This window comes from Zootermopsis nevadensis, unplaced genomic scaffold (assembly GCF_977971745.1).
Source record: "Zootermopsis nevadensis isolate Lab colony 2312 unplaced genomic scaffold, Znev_1.0 Znev_ptg000013l, whole genome shotgun sequence".
Taxonomy (NCBI): domain Eukaryota; kingdom Metazoa; phylum Arthropoda; class Insecta; order Blattodea; family Termopsidae; genus Zootermopsis; species Zootermopsis nevadensis.
This window is the reverse complement of record NW_028259145.1, coordinates 11,685,759-11,702,602: the sequence shown is the minus strand read 5'-3', so window position 1 is coordinate 11,702,602 and position 16,844 is coordinate 11,685,759. Positions and strand designations below refer to the sequence as shown.

The window sequence follows — 16,844 nt, the reverse complement described above, 5'->3', positions numbered from 1 at the left end:
GCTGGAGTGATCATTCTTATCATCTCTGCTTAATGTACAGGGTGGCGCACGAAATGATACCTGACTGAACGTTTAAATAAAAGCTTTAATATTCATATAATGGTACATATATATCTATGAACACAAAGAACAATTCATGGAGATTTATCCTTTATGGATTACATGTTCAATATGACCACCGTTCTGTCGTGCAACTTCTGAAAAATGAATGGCTACGTTCGTGATTACTCGACGACACATATCCTCCGTAATTTCACCACACATTTGAACAATCAAAACCCTGAGTTGCATGATTGAGGCTGGTTTTTTTTGGAAACAGTTTTTCCTTAAGGTAACCCCAAAGGAAAAAGTCGCAGGGGTTTATATCCGGACTATTGGGTGGCCACTTCTGTCAACATCCGTGGCGAGCAGGATATCGGTGGGAAACCACACGTGGACCGAAAGTGTCGTGCAGGAAGTCCAAGACAACATTTGCTGTGTATGGTGTAGCCCCATCTTGCATAAACCACTGTGTATTTAACGGCAAACCAGTTGCGATAAGCTGATGCACAAAACTGTTACGCAGCATGCTCAGATAGCGCTTACTTTTCACAGTTTGATCAAAGAAAACTGGTCCGATTAGTCCGTGGCTGGAGATGGCAACCCATACTGTAATTTTCGGTGCATGATGCATTTTCTCGGTGCGCACACGCAGATTTTCCGAAGCCCAAAAGCGCACATTTTGCTTGTTCACTGCACCATCCAAGTGAAAATGTGCCTGATCTGAAAACCATACATTGTGCATTGTGACTTCCTCATGCTCTGCCCACGCAGCAAACTCCAGTCTGTTGTTTATCACGAGCAGTGAGTCCATGCACCATGTCATTTTGTATGGATACAGATGCAAATCACTCTGCAAAATTTGCTGCACTGATCGTCTGGATATTCTTAATTCTGCCGCTGCCTTCCAGGTTGATTTTCCCGGGCTTCTTTGCATGGCTACTCTGACAGCGTCAATGTTCTATGGGCTACACACACTTGCGGCACGTCCACGTTTCTTTTCCAACACTGTACCATCCTGTTGAAACTGCTGATGAAGTCTGTGAATAGTTTTTGGAGCAGGGGCCCACCACATACCAAAATGGGCAAGAAACTGTCTCTGCGTTTCCACAACACTTTTTGTTTCTGCAAAAAACAAAACTGTTTGAGTTCTCTGCTGAACCGTAAGTCTTCCCTTGTCTGCCATCTTCTGCATACTGGCGTGAAACCACGACATAATCACCTCGTGTTAGCTAGGTGATGCATTTGCCACCTAATGGTATCTCCATGAACTACTGCACTTACCCACATGACAGAAAACTTCATCCGTAACGTGGTTGCTGATTTATCATTCAATCAAATAGGGCATCATTTCGTGCGCCAACCTCTATAACACTGACATTTGGGAATGACTCTTAAGCCTTTTGTGCAATGAATCAACACATTTCCTTTTGATACTAATCTTGTATAATAATAAGATAATGTTTATGATGATGTGTGTTGTGCATAAATTATTATTACCATTGTCATGGTAATGCTTTTATGGGATTTTCATCCTTATGGTTTGCATTACTGACTCTAAAACCACGCCCTCCTACATGTGGCCAGTGACGTGTAAGAAATTGTAATGCCTAAAGGGCAGCTTCTCACTGAAGATGATGTCGTAGATATCATTTAGTGGACACTATCTATTGTCGTAAGTTCTTTTGAAATAAATTTTTTTGGAAACTGGCTCTGCCTTCATCATAATCAGGTTGGTTGCAGTTTTTTCATAATGCAGGAAAATGAACTGATATGTGGTATATTGTTAACCAATTTGAAAATATTAATTACTAGAATTAATTGTAGGGCCTTGTAGAAATGAACAGAACATTACATTGCATTTCCTTGGAGCGTAATCAACACTTGCTATAAGTGGGGTTTCTTTTTCAGCTTTTCACTGAATATGGTAGGTTAGCACTGGAGGATGCTGGACACACACCCTTCCAAAAACTACAGTTCCTCGTGAGAGATTGGAGTTTCCCATATGAAGCAGACTATGGAGATAAGGGAGGAGAAATAATTTTGAATAGAAGGTTACAGGTATAATATAATGACATCACACAGAATGTAAACGCTATAATTTTCAAGTGCCTGACCCTGCTAATATCGTGTGGGGTTAACTGTGCCCCATAAGGATATTTCTGCTGATTACATTTAAAGTAGGGCCCTGACATCCAACCACTTTCTTTATTTCTCATATATTCAGGATATTCTTTCTCTTTTGGCCAGTAATTCCAGTTCCATGTTTCATAAGTAGAAAAACACACTGGGGTATAAGTGTACCCCACTTAGTGCTTGGTGTACCTTACTTATCTAAGATGGGTGAAAGTGGCAGGTCTCTGAGCACTCTGAATACAGCAACATTTATTGTCTTTGTTATTAATTTGTAACATCTTATTGTTTGTATACACTTTGTGGATTATAAGGACAATTCTGATACAGCCAGATGTACTGCACGAATGAAATGGGATACAGGACAAAAAAATGTTACCATCAGACAATAAACAGCTGGTGAAAATGTTCCATATGAAATACTTGTTCATCTGCAGTGGCTATAACAATCTGTAGAAAACCTTAAACATCCTAATTGTATGTACTGGAGAGTAAAATACGTATATTGTTAAATAAACTGGGCACATGCACTCCATTCGTCCTTTAGTGTTGGATAAAACATTTTATAACAGAAGAGTGCACAAGTATTTGTACACATCATGTCAATTGGAACATGAATCAGATTATAAATACTCATGAGACTTATTGTACCAATTTCAGATATCAAACAAACAACACCCTGAGCTCCAGTCGTTAAGGAAGCACATCAGGTCATGTTTTTCTGGCATATCCTGTTTCTTGATGCCTCATCCAGGACTCAAAGTGGCAACAAATCCAGAATTTGATGGAAAATTATCAGGTATGCTTCGACCAGTCAGGCTATTTCTATTTAAAACATTGCTTGTGTATGGCATCTTCCTTCAGAAATGTTTGCATTTCAGTATGTGTCTTTGTGATATTATAGTAGTGTAATATAATATACTGAAGAAACTGGGGTTAATAAGTACGTAGAAAGCTGTGAAATAATCGTATGAACAGATGCAGGGAGCAAGAACAGGTGAAGTTTATGAGTTTATTACCTGACGTAATATTAATGTTACTCTTCAGTGCAGCCAAGGAATGGGGATGAGGAATTTTAAGAAATAAGAAAGTTTATGCAAAGATGAACAGTATAGTTATAACAGAAAATACATTTTCATTATTTTATCTTGTTTCTGTGATTACAGTCCTAATTATTTGAAACATGAGGTTCATTAATGTATTGAAGGAGATGTGGTGATCTAAAAGTTAGTGAGGTCTCAGGTTTCAGACCATCTAGATCCCGTGTGGATGATTTCTCTCCATGCCTTCTCACCTCTGATGAAGTCAAAAGTTTATGAACGTGGGAAATACCACAGCGTTGTTCTTGTATAAAATTGTGTCAGGCTAAAATTTACTTTTTTGCTGTAGTAATGTGGCATGTAGAAATTAGAACAGTGTGTAAGGTTGGTATTAACCCGTCGACGTGGTGGTTTAAATACCCCGCATATACCGCTGTCGTGCTGTTCCTGCGGTAGTATTTTTTAAATGCCCGTTTAAATTTTGCTGTTAAATACTCTTTTCTTCATAACTTTTGAACTATATGAGATATAATTATGAATTTTTCACTGAAATCCTCTTAAAAGATGGTTCCGCTGTTTGATCTGAAGGGACACGAAGGAAAGGTTTTGTGCTGCGATTGGTCAGAACCAGAACTCATTGTTTCTGGAGGATCCGATAACACACTACGCATATTTCATTCCAACCAGCGCAAGTAATGAACCTGTCTTCGTACCTAGTATGTAAAATTACACAACCTCCAGTGATGATGCGGATCAGCTTGATTTCTGACTGAAAAATCAAATGTTCTCTTGAAAAATGTTTCCTGTCTCAAGGATTCATTTAACCAAAGTTTTAATAAGTGTTTACAAACTTGTATATTGAAACATAAAACCAGGTCATTTAATTCAGTACAAAGCAATAAAACAGAAGGTACATCAAACAGATAAGAATAAAGATTTTATGAATATTACTCGGGTCAAGTGTTTATGTTTAAAATTTTGGGAAGAAACTGAAGTGGGGAAATAGGCACCAAATTTTCAGTGGGAAGATTGTTGAAGGGAAGGTTGCAGTTATATATTTTGTCCAATTAAATTTATACTGGGTGCAGCAGAGGAAACGCATGTCTTCTTGTATAAAATTGTGTCAGGCTAAAATTTACTTTTTTGCTGTAGTAATGTGGCATGTAGAAATTAGAACAGTGTGTAAGGTTGGTATTAACCCGTCGACGTGGTGGTTTAAATACCCCGCATATACCGCTGTCGTGCTGTTCCTGCGGTAGTATTTTTTAAATGCCCGTTTAAATTTTGCTGTTAAATACTCTTTTCTTCATAACTTTTGAACTATATGAGATATAATTATGAATTTTTCACTGAAATCCTCTTAAAAGATGGTTTTATAATCTTACCTTATAAGATGAGATGTGTGAGCAGTGGAAGCAAGTCGATTAGAAGTTTAGTTTCAGAAAAAAACGGAGTGTACAACAGCCGGTTCTTTGAATAGTAAGATCTAAGTGTAGGCTTTTGCACAATGCCCATCAACATAAATAGAGCCAAAAGAACGTAAATTTCGTCCACTGTAACATCTTGCCACTTCCTAATCCTAGAGCAAAATGTGAGAGGATTGGCACTTTTTGATATTTCTTGTTGAGCATATCTGTTGGTTTGATCAGCAATGTGCTGCACAAGTGCTATATCGAAAATATTTTCGAATGAACTCACGACATCTAGTTCAGCAGTGTCGAACTGGGGACCACATACATTACAAAATGCTTCTCGTGAAGCAGGAAATGAGTCTATATTTTCCCACAAAAACTTGTTGGAAACCACACCTGCCTGTACGATGTCGTCCTGTCGACCACCACTACCATTATCACAATCACTATCACTAAACACGACAGTTCCCGGTGTCACAAACTGTGTATAATCAATGTCAAATACACTATCATCGTCCGAACTATATTCACTTATACTATCATCTTCTAAAACTTCATTTAAAACTTGTATTTCTTCAAGCTTCGTCAAAGGACGACTTGTCGAAGGGAGAGCCATTGTAAACTACCAGGTCAGGCGTTTATTTTTAGACTCTCCCTTGCAGGTCATTGGAATGTACCACTGTTGCCACATGTATACACATAGAGCTTTATTTCCACAACAGGCGAGAACAAACCTCATCGCGCTGGCGTTATTTATTCCATACTTATGGGCGTTTTAAATTAGGCTTTGAGGCTCGCGTGTTTGTACGTAAAACCACAAGAACTTTAATTTAAATGCCCGCGTGTGTACACGTAAAACCACGTCGACGGGTTAATAAAATGTGAAAGTACCAACATAACAGCACAAACGATTGAGATTAATATATAAGCTGATTTATATGAGTGTGGATAACAATTATTTATTTTAATCCGTCTGATCACAATATTTAAAATTTCTTATAATTAAGATAATAAAATATCATTCATGTTCCATATCGATTGATCGATTTACATTTCGGAACATTTACACAACATGTTTTGGTTTTTATAAAACCATCATCAGGTGTAAAATATATCTAAAAACTTAAAACTCAATTATGATTTCTGTAGTTTTTTGGTGATGTTTCATTACGTTTGTTTTTCCATTTTTGGGCGAAGGTGTTGTTTTTCTTAAATGTTATTAGATGTACATATCGGCCAAAGATGTAGGAGTGAGTGTCCCGATATGTCCAGAAGTGTGGATAGCTTTTGTGTTTATAGGGGACATTTAATAGAAGTACATATCAGCATTTCTTTCTTTATATTATGTAAAATTACCATAACATTAGTCATGTCTAAAGAAGCTGTACAGCAGAAGCTTGTGTATTAAGCTGTGGAAATAGTGTGTTGGACTATTATGTTGCATGTGCCTAAGCAGAGAGCACAATTTTCAAAATAGTTGTTATTTTTATGTAATATAGTGTATTTTATTTGGTTCTGCACTTATTATGTCATTGCTTTATTCTGAACTCTGATGTGCAAAATGAACGGCGAGAGTTTGAGTTTGTTGATTATTTAGATTGCAATCATGTGTGCTCATTGGGAGAATGGATTACATGGAAAAATATGAGAGACAGTATAATCGGCAAACATGGGATTTTGGACTTTGTCCATCATTTATATTTCAATAAAATAACGTTTCAGAAGGTGGATCTTCTTCTGTCTTCTGGTAATAGGGGAAAGACAGAAGCCCTAGCTGTTGTTTCCCCTGGACTGTGATCTGAGGCTAGCTTAACCAGATTCATTTGCTGTAGTGTCAAACCCACCCTTGTCACATCATGCATATCAATTCTGTTTTTGTATAATCCATGGTGGAATTTTATAGTGGATGTTTAAGTTGCCATATTTTTAAAGGCTCTTCTGTTTCTCATATCATTCACTTCTCCATTCCCAGCAGTTACTACGTCATTGAAAATAATATAAAATTACTATTCATTGGCTTTGTAATTCATTTAGTAGCTCAGTTTCCCAGAGCTCGCTTCCTTTGTGCATGGAGTGACATATTAATTTTAAAAACTAAAGCACTGATAGATTGCTTTCCTTTGGTATTCGTATTACTCTTGTGTATTTTACACACACGCAGACAAAACTCAAAAGTTTGTCCTAGTGGTTGATTCATTACACTGCTTTTGTGTCGGACATTATCCATTGTCTGCAGTATATGTAGTATACACAATATTTTGGTTTCTGGGCTTTGGTTGTCTGTTATCATAATACTGAAAATTTAAAACAATAAAAGGCTTCTATTAGAATATTGACATCAAATTCTGTGAAGGTGGAAATGCCAGGTGTATCAAATATGCCTCATAACAACGGACATTCTTCAACATCAAGGATGTGCGACACAATATTTTGTTGGATGACATGATTATTATTTGAGTTTTTAATAATGTGGGTTCATTTTATCCTAGAAGGAAACTAAATCCAAGATGAATTTTCACCCTGTCTTTGGAGAGCATTTATATTTAGAAGCTAAGCATACTTTTCTGTTTTTTTCAACATAACTAAAGAGGGATGCTGATAATTAAATGTTGTAGATACAGGCATTAGGCAGTACATTGTTTAATGACATATTTAATCTTTGTAAGGGAGAAATGTTAAGAAACCCAGAAAGTTTGCATCAGTACAGTTCAGTACTTTGCATATGAAGATCAAAAATAATTGTGTTTAGTATTATATGGTTTTAATAGTACATTGGTAATTTTAACATATTGCTTCTAAAGAATATGGGAAGAAACTTCATTTTTAATGACAGACAAATGTAGATCCATTATCAGTATTACATTCATGACCATGTAAGCGCTGTTATTGACATCTTCATGCTACTTACAACCTTGTCTCAACAGTAGAGTTGAAGGGCAACTAAATGTTAGGGAAGAACATAGGGTGATGAGATCATTGTAAACTAATTTGAATTTTGGTCTTATTGCATGCCTGTCCCCTGTTGTTTCAGACATTGAGACAGACTTCAAGAAACAGCTTCAAAAGTTGGTTCCAATGATGCTGGCCCCCGAAAACTTAGTTGTAAAAGAAATTGGAGGTCAGAGAGTGAAGGCGAAGGAGTTGCTGCAATATTTCAAATCATATCTTGAAATTTACAAGGGGGATGAGCTACCTGAACCGAAATCCATGTTGGTTGTAAGTGTTAGTTTTGTACTATGCTTCAATCTCATATTTATCTGCTGTTTTGGCTGTTTGAAATTTAATGTTTACTGTGTATGTATGCGTATGCCACTAAACACATATTAAAGGCATAAATGGATATATCTTTTGTATTATCTTGAGTAATTGGTTCTCCATTGCTGTTGGATTTAATTATAGTACCATTCTTTCCAAATTTTTATTAAATGTTTAATGTGCATATATTTTGATATTGTACCACATTATAGAATGAGCCGGGATAGCTCAGTCAGTATAGTGACTAGCTACGGGCTGGATGGCCGGGGTTCGATCCCCGACGGAGGTAGAGGATTTTACCTCTAGCCTCTGAGTCCAGACCGGCTCTGGGGCCCACCCAGCCTCCTCTACAATGGGTACCGGGGTCCTTTCCCGGGGGTAAAGCCGGCCGGGGCGTGATGCTGACCACTCATCCCCATCTAGTGCCGAGGTCAAGGAAGGGAGGAGCTATACCTCCTCTCACCTCAAACGCCTACTTGGCGTACAGTGGGACAAACTTTACTTTTTACCACATTATAGAAGGTTCGGAAGAAATTAGTTTGCTGCTGCTATTATTTATTTTTTGGTTAATACTTAGGAATACAGTATTACATTGAGACTTGCTTTGGTTTCTTATTGGATAATTTTGCTAATGTATGGCATGGCCTTGCAAAAGTATTCCTTTATTTATAACATTTTTTTATATTTTTGTAATTTTCTCCAAAACTGTAAAGAAAATATATAGTAATGGCCTTTGCATGAAATTCAAGTGTTTAGGTGCCAGATGCTGGGTGACTTCTTACTGTGCAGGTCCAGGTTGAATCCCAAGGCAATTCATGTGGATTTTATTTTGCTGGGTACTTACAGTTTTTCACTGTTGATTAGTACCAAGGAACTTGTCTAACCCCACTAATAAACAGCAAAATGAAATCTTAAGATAGTTGTACAAAAGCTAGGAAATTACACTTTGTAACAATAAGGGATCAATGAGCCATGAACTAGAATGGAAGTACATACTTCTATATTCTACGTGACAAGTAAAGTTACGAGGGCATTTCAAATTAAATAATTTGAGATATATAATTTAATTAGAGATACAAATGATATGTCATAATCACCCTCCTTTTCAATACACTTCTCACACCGTTGCACCAACTTCTTTATTCCATCAGAAAAAAATGTTTTTGGTTGTGCCTTCAGCTAGGAATGAACCGCTTCTTTGATCTCGTCATCATTCCCAAATCTTCGTCCTCTCAAAGCGTCCTTCAGGGGTCCAAACTCATGATAATCAGAGGGAGCAAGGTCAGGGCTGTATGGGGGGTGCTGTAAGATCTGAAATCTCAATCTCCGAATGGCATCAAGAGTTGCAGCAGCCGTGTGAGGGCGTGCGTTATCATGGACGACAGGAGTGTCGGTCATCACGGATTGACATGCCATCTATTAGGCAGTGTCAAAACCTTCTCTAAGAATGTATCTTCCCTGTGCGGGAGTTTGAAATGCCTAGAGTATTCGTTTCGTGAAATATTGTCAATTTGCTGTTACTTTTTGAAATGCCCTCGTATAATTAAATTTCAGAATACTGTCACATTCTACTTTTTGTCTACAAATCACTTTAAAGAAACTGTGGTGAGATCTGATTTAAAGGACAGAAGTTTTCATATTGAACCTTGTAATGGATAACATATGATCTGGAACAGAGCAGATTGTAACTGTCATGACTGTTGCAGGCTACAGCTGAAGCTAACAATCTGGCAGCAGTAGCAGCAGCCAGGGAAACTTACACAATGTTGATGGAGGGGATATGTGGTGGTGCCAAGCCATATCTCAGCACTGCACATCTCGAAGCTGAACATGGGAGGATTAAAGACAAAGCATTAACTCAGTTCATCAATAAACGCAAAATGGGAGGCGAGAGTTTCTCTGAATCGTACAAGCAGAAGTTAGATAAGGTCAGTTTGTAGTACTTGGTGCTTTAGAGAGAAATAAATAGTCATCCACACATGCGCATGTAGCTAATTATGGGAAAAAGTAGATGGGACTTGAGGGCATACAGAAATTGTGGGTTGGGCTTTTGCTTGTAAAGGACGGCTCTTAACAAGTGGTTGGTTGTGATTTGAGAAAATATTTAACTTCGCAGTTCAGATAATGCTAGAGATATTGGTAAATGGAATTATTTTTCATTATTTTTATGTCTCCATGATGACCACTTTTAAAAATATTGCCCCAGTCATATTTCTTTTAAACAATAGTACTCTGTTTTGAATAGAAGTAAAGAATATTTATTTCATCCATTTTTAGATATCGTAATTACATGTTACAGTGAGTACATTCAATGTTTTATAAATTTTCATTTGTTGAGGTTTCACTGTAATGAAATCTACAGCACATTAATGTTTTTAAAAGGAAGACTTCTCAGGTCCTTTAAACATGTCCTGGGTTGTAAATCAGCCGGAGGCTTTGTTGTTGTTCTCCTAACATAAAACATTTTTGTGGTGGAGGGTTGTTAGCCCTGTGCCCAACCCCCAAGTTGGAGGATCCCCTTGCCTGCGATTGCTTATTCAATATATTCACAGTTATCCATAACTGGAGGCTGTTCCTCCATCTGCAACCTGAGGACGCACCATGCCGTGGTGACGGTCCCACCTAACAAGGAAGACTTACGTACTGTATTTTGGGGTTTGGTTGGGTATTGATAAAATGTATGTTAATTAGGAATACGACATTGTGAAGTATGCTGTAATGAGGGCACTCAGTTTATCTTTTAATAATTCTTCCCTTTAAATTTTAGGAGTTAGAAGATCTGTATGGACAATTCAAAATGCACAATGAAAGTAAAAACATATTCAAGGCTGCAAGAACTCCTGCCGTCTTCTTTGCTACGGCTGTGATATTTTATATTTTATCAGGAATCTTTGGCCTTATTGGAATTTATTCTTTGGCCAATCTGTGCAATCTTGTGATGGGTGTGGCAATGCTGAGCTTTGGGGTATGGGCATATGTCAGGTAAGAAATATTTCTACTTCCATGTGTTTTCTCCTTGACTCAGTTGTAATGCTTACATTCATGCTAGTATGTTATCACTTTTATTTCTGGCTAAGATCATTAGTAAATGATTGACAATTTGATGTTCTTATTCAGTGATGTGTTTTTTTTTAAATTCAAATTTTGTTTGAACCTGTCCCTGGCTTGCATTTTGAAGGTTCTCTAATACTTTGCTTGTACATTGTTTACCATGTCACATTTTTATGTGTCATTTTGTGCTGTAATTTGGGATGTGTTAATTATGTGCAGTGATGAGATCCATATATAAAGTAATTTGATGTTGCAGTTTTATCATTCGATTTGATCTTGGCCTGAGATAATTTCCAAGCATTGAATATTATAATGTTAGATAACTTCAAGGGCCATATAAAATGAATTCTGCATTGATAGTGCCCATAAGCACACGACTAAGAAAATCTGGAAATTACTGAGATGAAAATGTCTTTATGTGGGTAAAATGTCGTATTGCAGGTATAGTGGAGAAATGAGAGAAATAGGAGCATACCTGGACGAAGTTGCGAATCTACTGTGGGATAACGTAAGTGACAATTTGTCTTGATGTTCGTCTTAATTGTGCCCTGTTTCTGATTAGGAAAGTGTAGCTTACATGAAACATCTATTTTGGACAGTGTGTTGTTTATGTGATCTCGACTTTATTATCACTGTAATTTTTCCACACACTTTTTATGAGTGTTTGTTAATGAAGTACTTGTTTTGTTTGGTACAACATGAACAAAATTAATTACATTGTGCACATAACAACTGTTATTTGCACCGAAGATGTGCAGGAACTTGAATACAGTTTGAAAGAACCTGTTGATGACTATTTTTGCTTGAAACCTGTAGTTCATCATTAACAAACACCAAGACGTCTCCATCATGGTGATTTCGTGGTGGAATTGCTATCCCTGTTTGTTGCTCACCTTCCCTAGATTGCAAGGAAAAGGCCTAACTAGAAATGCGAGAAACATATTTTAAGGGACATCTTACATCTGAATTTTGCTCTTTGGAAAGTTCAGAATAGTTCAGTGATAATATTTCCCTGAAAAATTTTGCATTGCTTCCTTAAAGTCAGTCAAGGTACTTTCAGATGCAATTGTGCGTTTTCAAAAGTGTTATGATTTCTTAACTTTTTTGAGGACCTACCCTCTTTTATATTTGCTTCATTCATATTTTTGTTGACCTGGAACTAAAGCCTCCTTTTTTAGTCAGTGCTTAGTAGTAATATAATGGGAATGTTTTGCTCCGTTACTGCAGTTGCTAGGGAAACAACAGTACTTTGTGTACTCAAGTTGTATTTCTAGCTCATAAGCATTTTAATGCAGGGAGTAAAGCTTCTTTTAAGACCTGTCAACGCTATTCCACAAAAACAGCATGGTTCACCAACACATTTTCACGGTAAATTACAAAGAGAAGAATAAGGCATCCTGAAGAGTTTAAGGGACCAACCTTGCGTTCTTTGAGATTTTACTGTATTTACTCATGGGTAACACCCCCCCCATTTTTGGAATGGAAGATTAAAAAATCTGATATTTATGATTTACACACTTTGAAATAAATAAAATATGGAAAGTAAAAAAAAAGATGATGATGTGGTATGAGATGTTTGAAGATTAGGTGGGCTTTGTCAGCGTTTGTTGTTGCTGGTGGTATTTTGTAATGAAAATGGCATGGATACATATTTTAAATCAGTCATATGATGAGATGATTGTTGGCAGCTTTTCTTTGAGAGCAACAGAAAATGCAAAAGTTCATAGTTAGAAATAGTTCACATGCTTGGTTTGTTAGTTTTTATATGTTACAGTGCATTCTACTGTATGCAGAAGAAACACAACTTCATTCCCCCATTTAAATGTGTGGTTTGTATATTACATGCCCTGGATTTAAGAATGAATGAATAATTGTGAAAAGAACTGTGTTATACGTGAGTAAGAATGGTCTTGGCATTACGACTAGAGAGAGCGTTAGGCAGATGATGCTGACGTTTCACTGCCCAGTTATAATGCTCTGTAAATGCAGTTTACTTGAAGCAAAGCATTCAGGGTGATTTTCTGTCTTCATTATTGTTAAGTAAAATTATTTTAACCACATTTAACTGAGAGACTGCTGTGAAGTGTCGCAACAATTTGTATATTCATAGGTACAAATTTTTACAGTACACACTCAATTTATCATAATGGTGGGTGATGGAAAAATGTTGGTATCATTTGCATATTCTACATCAAAAATATTGACTTATGTGGGTTTATTGATACCACCATTTTTTAATTTTGTGTTCAGGTGTAGAAATGCATGAATGTTACACACTATTATCCAGTCTTATCCATTCTATATATATTTTCCCTTCCAATTCCAGTACATCATCACATCTTCATCTGGGAATAAACTAATTTAAAAAATAGGAACAAAACATTTCAAAGACAAATATATAATTTTTACTTAAAATAAACTGAAGTTAACAGTAGTGACAAAGATTTGATTATGAACTGTTATATATCTAAAATTCCTGTGTGGAGGCAGGTTAGAATACCTCCACCGTAGCCTTGCGAGTCATAGAAGGCATTGAAAAGGGAATCTGGTGCCTGGGGGGTATAACTGGGCCACCCTATCACTGGGGGACATAAATACAGAGACCTGGTCTTCTAGGTTGGGAGTTGGACATAACGGTGATGACCTTACTCTGTAAAAAATAAATAAAATAAAACTTGTGAAATCCAAAGAAGTGAAAACCAGATGGTCTAATTCACAACCAAACTAAATTAGGACTCAGAGAAACTGGAAAAGCATAGCCAAGAATAGACAAATCTGGCAGAATCATCTAAGGAAGGCTTTGGCTCAAAAAGGGCTGTTTTGCCAATGATGATGCTGATATATATAAAATGATACTTCTCATAAATAATTGTTTCATGTAGAATATTATACGGCACTTGGGATGTTTTAGGTCATGAAACCAACATATCAACAGTTTTTGGAGATGGGTTTGCAACAGGCAGCACTACAAGCAACAGAAGCAGCAATCAGTAGTGGCAACTCAACAGTACAAAGTAATGGGAAGCTAAAACAGTCTTGACTGCACGCACCACTACAACGAATGTGATAAATGAACTTGGACTTCTATAAGGAATCTTGAAGTGATAAAGTGGCGTGGAAGTGTCAGTAATGGTAATTTAAGCATGTAATTTAGGATAATACAAACGTAACCAACCACCTCAGTGCCTAAAAATTATCTTCCAGTTAAATAAGTATATGTATAAAGTGTCTGATTTATTTTTAGCATTGCCAATCATTGTACATGTAAGTGAACCTAAGCACATTTGGTGTCAAAAAGGCCATATTTATTCATGACTGCTTAGATTTAAATTAACATAAACAGATGTACAAATTTGCTTACCTGAAGGTGCTGCAAATCTTCTACTTCTATGGTGTGCAAGATTGTAAATCTGGACTGAACTCAGCATTGTACTCAATGTGAACACTGTAGCACAATCCCGCACTGTACTTCCACTGTCGAAGGCTCCTTGTGTGTCCATAAGAATAACAGCAACCTCATAGAAAAAATGGAGTAAGCACATTCTTCAAGTATACTTCAACTTGAAAATAAAATTGACAATGTGAAGCAAATTTAATTTCAATTCGTATTGAACCAACAACCTTTAATTCTCTTGTATTGTCACAGTTTTCTGACTAAAAGTATGAAATTTGGTTTGTACATCTGTTTTATTTATGTTAATTTAAATGTAAGCAGTCATGAATGTTCTATATAGTCTTCCTTGGAATTTAAATTTCATAATAGCTACATCATGATTATAAATTATATATTATTTCTAAAACATCTTTAATTGTAAAATACAGTACTTCTTTCCTATAACAATTTGTGTGAAATTCTGTTTGTTGGTGCCTGTTATTTTATTGATAGTGTGGTGGTGGATTTATTTAAATCAAACTCAAGCAGTTGAAGTACAGATATTGTTGAAGGAATATGAATTTATAGTTGAAATTTTGAGTTATATTCAATATTTGTGTTCAGATTATTCTAAAGAAGTTTGTAATTGTCAGTTTGTTGCATAGCAGAAGAAAACTACAATCAAGATTTAATGTGATGCAGTATTATATTTACTGGTGGGCTCTCTAAACCGAGCATGACAATGGTCCTTGACTAGGGCAATGGCTCTAGTTTTTGAGCATTTCTGAAGGCCCAGTAACAGTGCTTGATGTTATTAGTAAATGCTGTTACTGATTCTGATGAAATTCCACTGCTAAACTGTGGTGTCTGGAACACTACAAAACTGCTGTAGGTGGTGTGAAAAGGTGAAATATATTAAATATATTTTTTCTAATTCTGTGCAAAAAATAAATGGATTTAATATTTGTGGCTTGCATGAGAAATTGTACCTACATTTGATTTCCTCTTTTATGTTTTGTGAGATAGTCCTTGAATAACATACTTCTATACACTTTGATTTGTATAATTTAGTAGTTGCAGGACCTCAGTAGTATATGCAGTTCACGATGTACAACCAGTGCCATAAGAGGAAATAGTGGCCTCAGATTTTCTTGCCGCTATGCAGATAAGCAATGAGTGAAAATTACGTGCTCAACATTGAAATTGTTTTCATGCTCATTAATGTTATAATTGTGATATAATTAAAATACTTAGCTGCAAAACTCCTGTTGTTATATTGGGTTTGGTAAATAAATCCCTATTTTTGTAATATTCTCTGCACTCTCTTATTTAATTTACAGCCTGAGTCAACTTTTTATCATCTAGGTAAGACTATTTGACTTGTGCAATCAGCTGTTGTCCCAGTAACCATAAGTGCCCTGTTTTCTCTTTGTGACAACACTATGAGCCACAGAATGACCTTACAGAACACTTACATCAAAATGTAACTTTCCGAGTTGCACTACATTATTAAATACAGTTTAATTTTTGGACATCATGGATTTTTACCGCTACCGCCACAAAACTGGATGTTCATTATCAAACTTCGAGGATTGAACCCAGAAATAAGCCAGGCCTTTTCTCTTTGCCTCTGTGCTGAGGCCTTTTTCATGGAGGTATATCAGTGTGAAGCCAAGGTGTAAATGTGTGGTACTTTACCTCCATTTCTCCATACATCTTCATAGATTAGTGATTTTACTTAGGGAAAGAAAGGATTGTTTTTGTAATATGGAAACAATGTGTAAAAATGTCATGTACTCTTTTAACGGTAGGCAAAACAGTTGATATTATTTTGAAATGTGCACATCATACTATTCCCCACCAAAGATATTAATGTAAAAACATTCCAGATACTTAACCTTTATGATATGGGAATAGGGATTTAAATCCCCATACCACAGGGCTCATTGCAAGCCTTGAACTGTGGAATTAATGGGTATGCTATTGTGATCCATGGGCTGCTGATCTGCTCCCAAGATGTGAAGCACAATCAGTAAAGGTTAAAGGAAAACTAATTAGATGAAAGCATAAACACTATGAGCTGTGCTGAGACAGTTCCTTAACACACTGTAGCTGGAATGACTGAGTAAAAGTGTGAATAACCTCTTTGGGCATACTCTGAGATGAGATACAAATTTGGTACCAATGTACGTCATGTCACTGGGCTTTGATGTTTGACATTCTGTGAAATTTTTCTTTTGTTGTATGGTATGTGCCTGCAAAGACTGCAAATCACTGAACTAGACAATGGCACACCACCTGCTGGAAATCCTTAAATTATACTGCTGTTCGCTACTGTAATCTTTTGACTTGCGGTTTTTGTCAGTGGGGTGAAGGGGGAAAGATAGCGTATGCCATGCAGTAGCCTTAAAAAGCTTCGGATTTCCTGCATTCCTTGCAAGTCTCAAGATACAGTTACGAACAGTACCACTATTTCGCACGCACACACACACACTTCTTTACGTTCACTTCGTCTGCACTAGATGGAACCGCCTACATCAT

General features: G+C 36.6%; 2 protein-coding genes across 8 annotated transcripts in view; one reads left to right on the top strand and one right to left on the bottom strand.

Annotated features, from left to right (window-relative positions):
- The window catches only part of atl (atlastin GTPase), a 41,914-nt gene extending 26,300 nt beyond the window's left edge, over positions 1-15,614 (top strand). For all 6 annotated transcript variants that reach the window (XM_022067023.2, XM_022067082.2, XM_022067030.2 and 3 more), the window contains 7 exons: positions 1,951-2,100; positions 2,833-2,971; positions 7,656-7,840; positions 9,586-9,807; positions 10,647-10,861; positions 11,372-11,438; positions 13,842-15,614. In XM_022067023.2, the coding sequence (XP_021922715.1) occupies positions 1,951-2,100; positions 2,833-2,971; positions 7,656-7,840; positions 9,586-9,807; positions 10,647-10,861; positions 11,372-11,438; positions 13,842-13,970 (1,107 nt within the window). In that variant the 3' untranslated portion in view covers positions 13,971-15,614. The remainder of the gene's footprint in view (positions 1-1,950; positions 2,101-2,832; positions 2,972-7,655; positions 7,841-9,585; positions 9,808-10,646; positions 10,862-11,371; positions 11,439-13,841) is intronic.
- Positions 68-14,472, bottom strand: LOC147873895 (atlastin-like). 2 transcript variants are annotated; one of them, XM_087348652.1, is made up of 2 exons: positions 14,292-14,472; positions 68-1,164 (listed from the first exon to the last, which is right to left on the bottom strand). In XM_087348652.1, the coding sequence occupies exons 1-2, from the start codon at positions 14,470-14,472 to the stop codon at positions 1,001-1,003; spliced, it is 345 nt and encodes a 114-aa protein (XP_087204778.1). In that variant the 3' UTR covers positions 68-1,000. The 2 variants fall into 2 exon arrangements, with proteins under 2 accessions (XP_087204778.1, XP_087204779.1); XM_087348653.1 differs by lacking the exon at positions 68-1,164 and adding an exon at positions 13,210-13,580.
- Positions 15,615-16,844: the final 1,230 nt, after the last annotated feature.

Bases quoted from the DNA above. Each gene is read 5' to 3' on its own strand.
- LOC147873895 (XM_087348652.1), bottom strand. From the start codon at position 14,472: ATGTGCTTACTCCATTTTTTCTATGAGGTTGCTGTTATTCTTATGGAC. The intron at 1,165-14,291 runs GTAAGCAAATTT...TGTTTTTTGCAG, and splicing joins AAGATTTGCAGCACCTTCAG to AAACAAAAAGTGTTGTGGAA.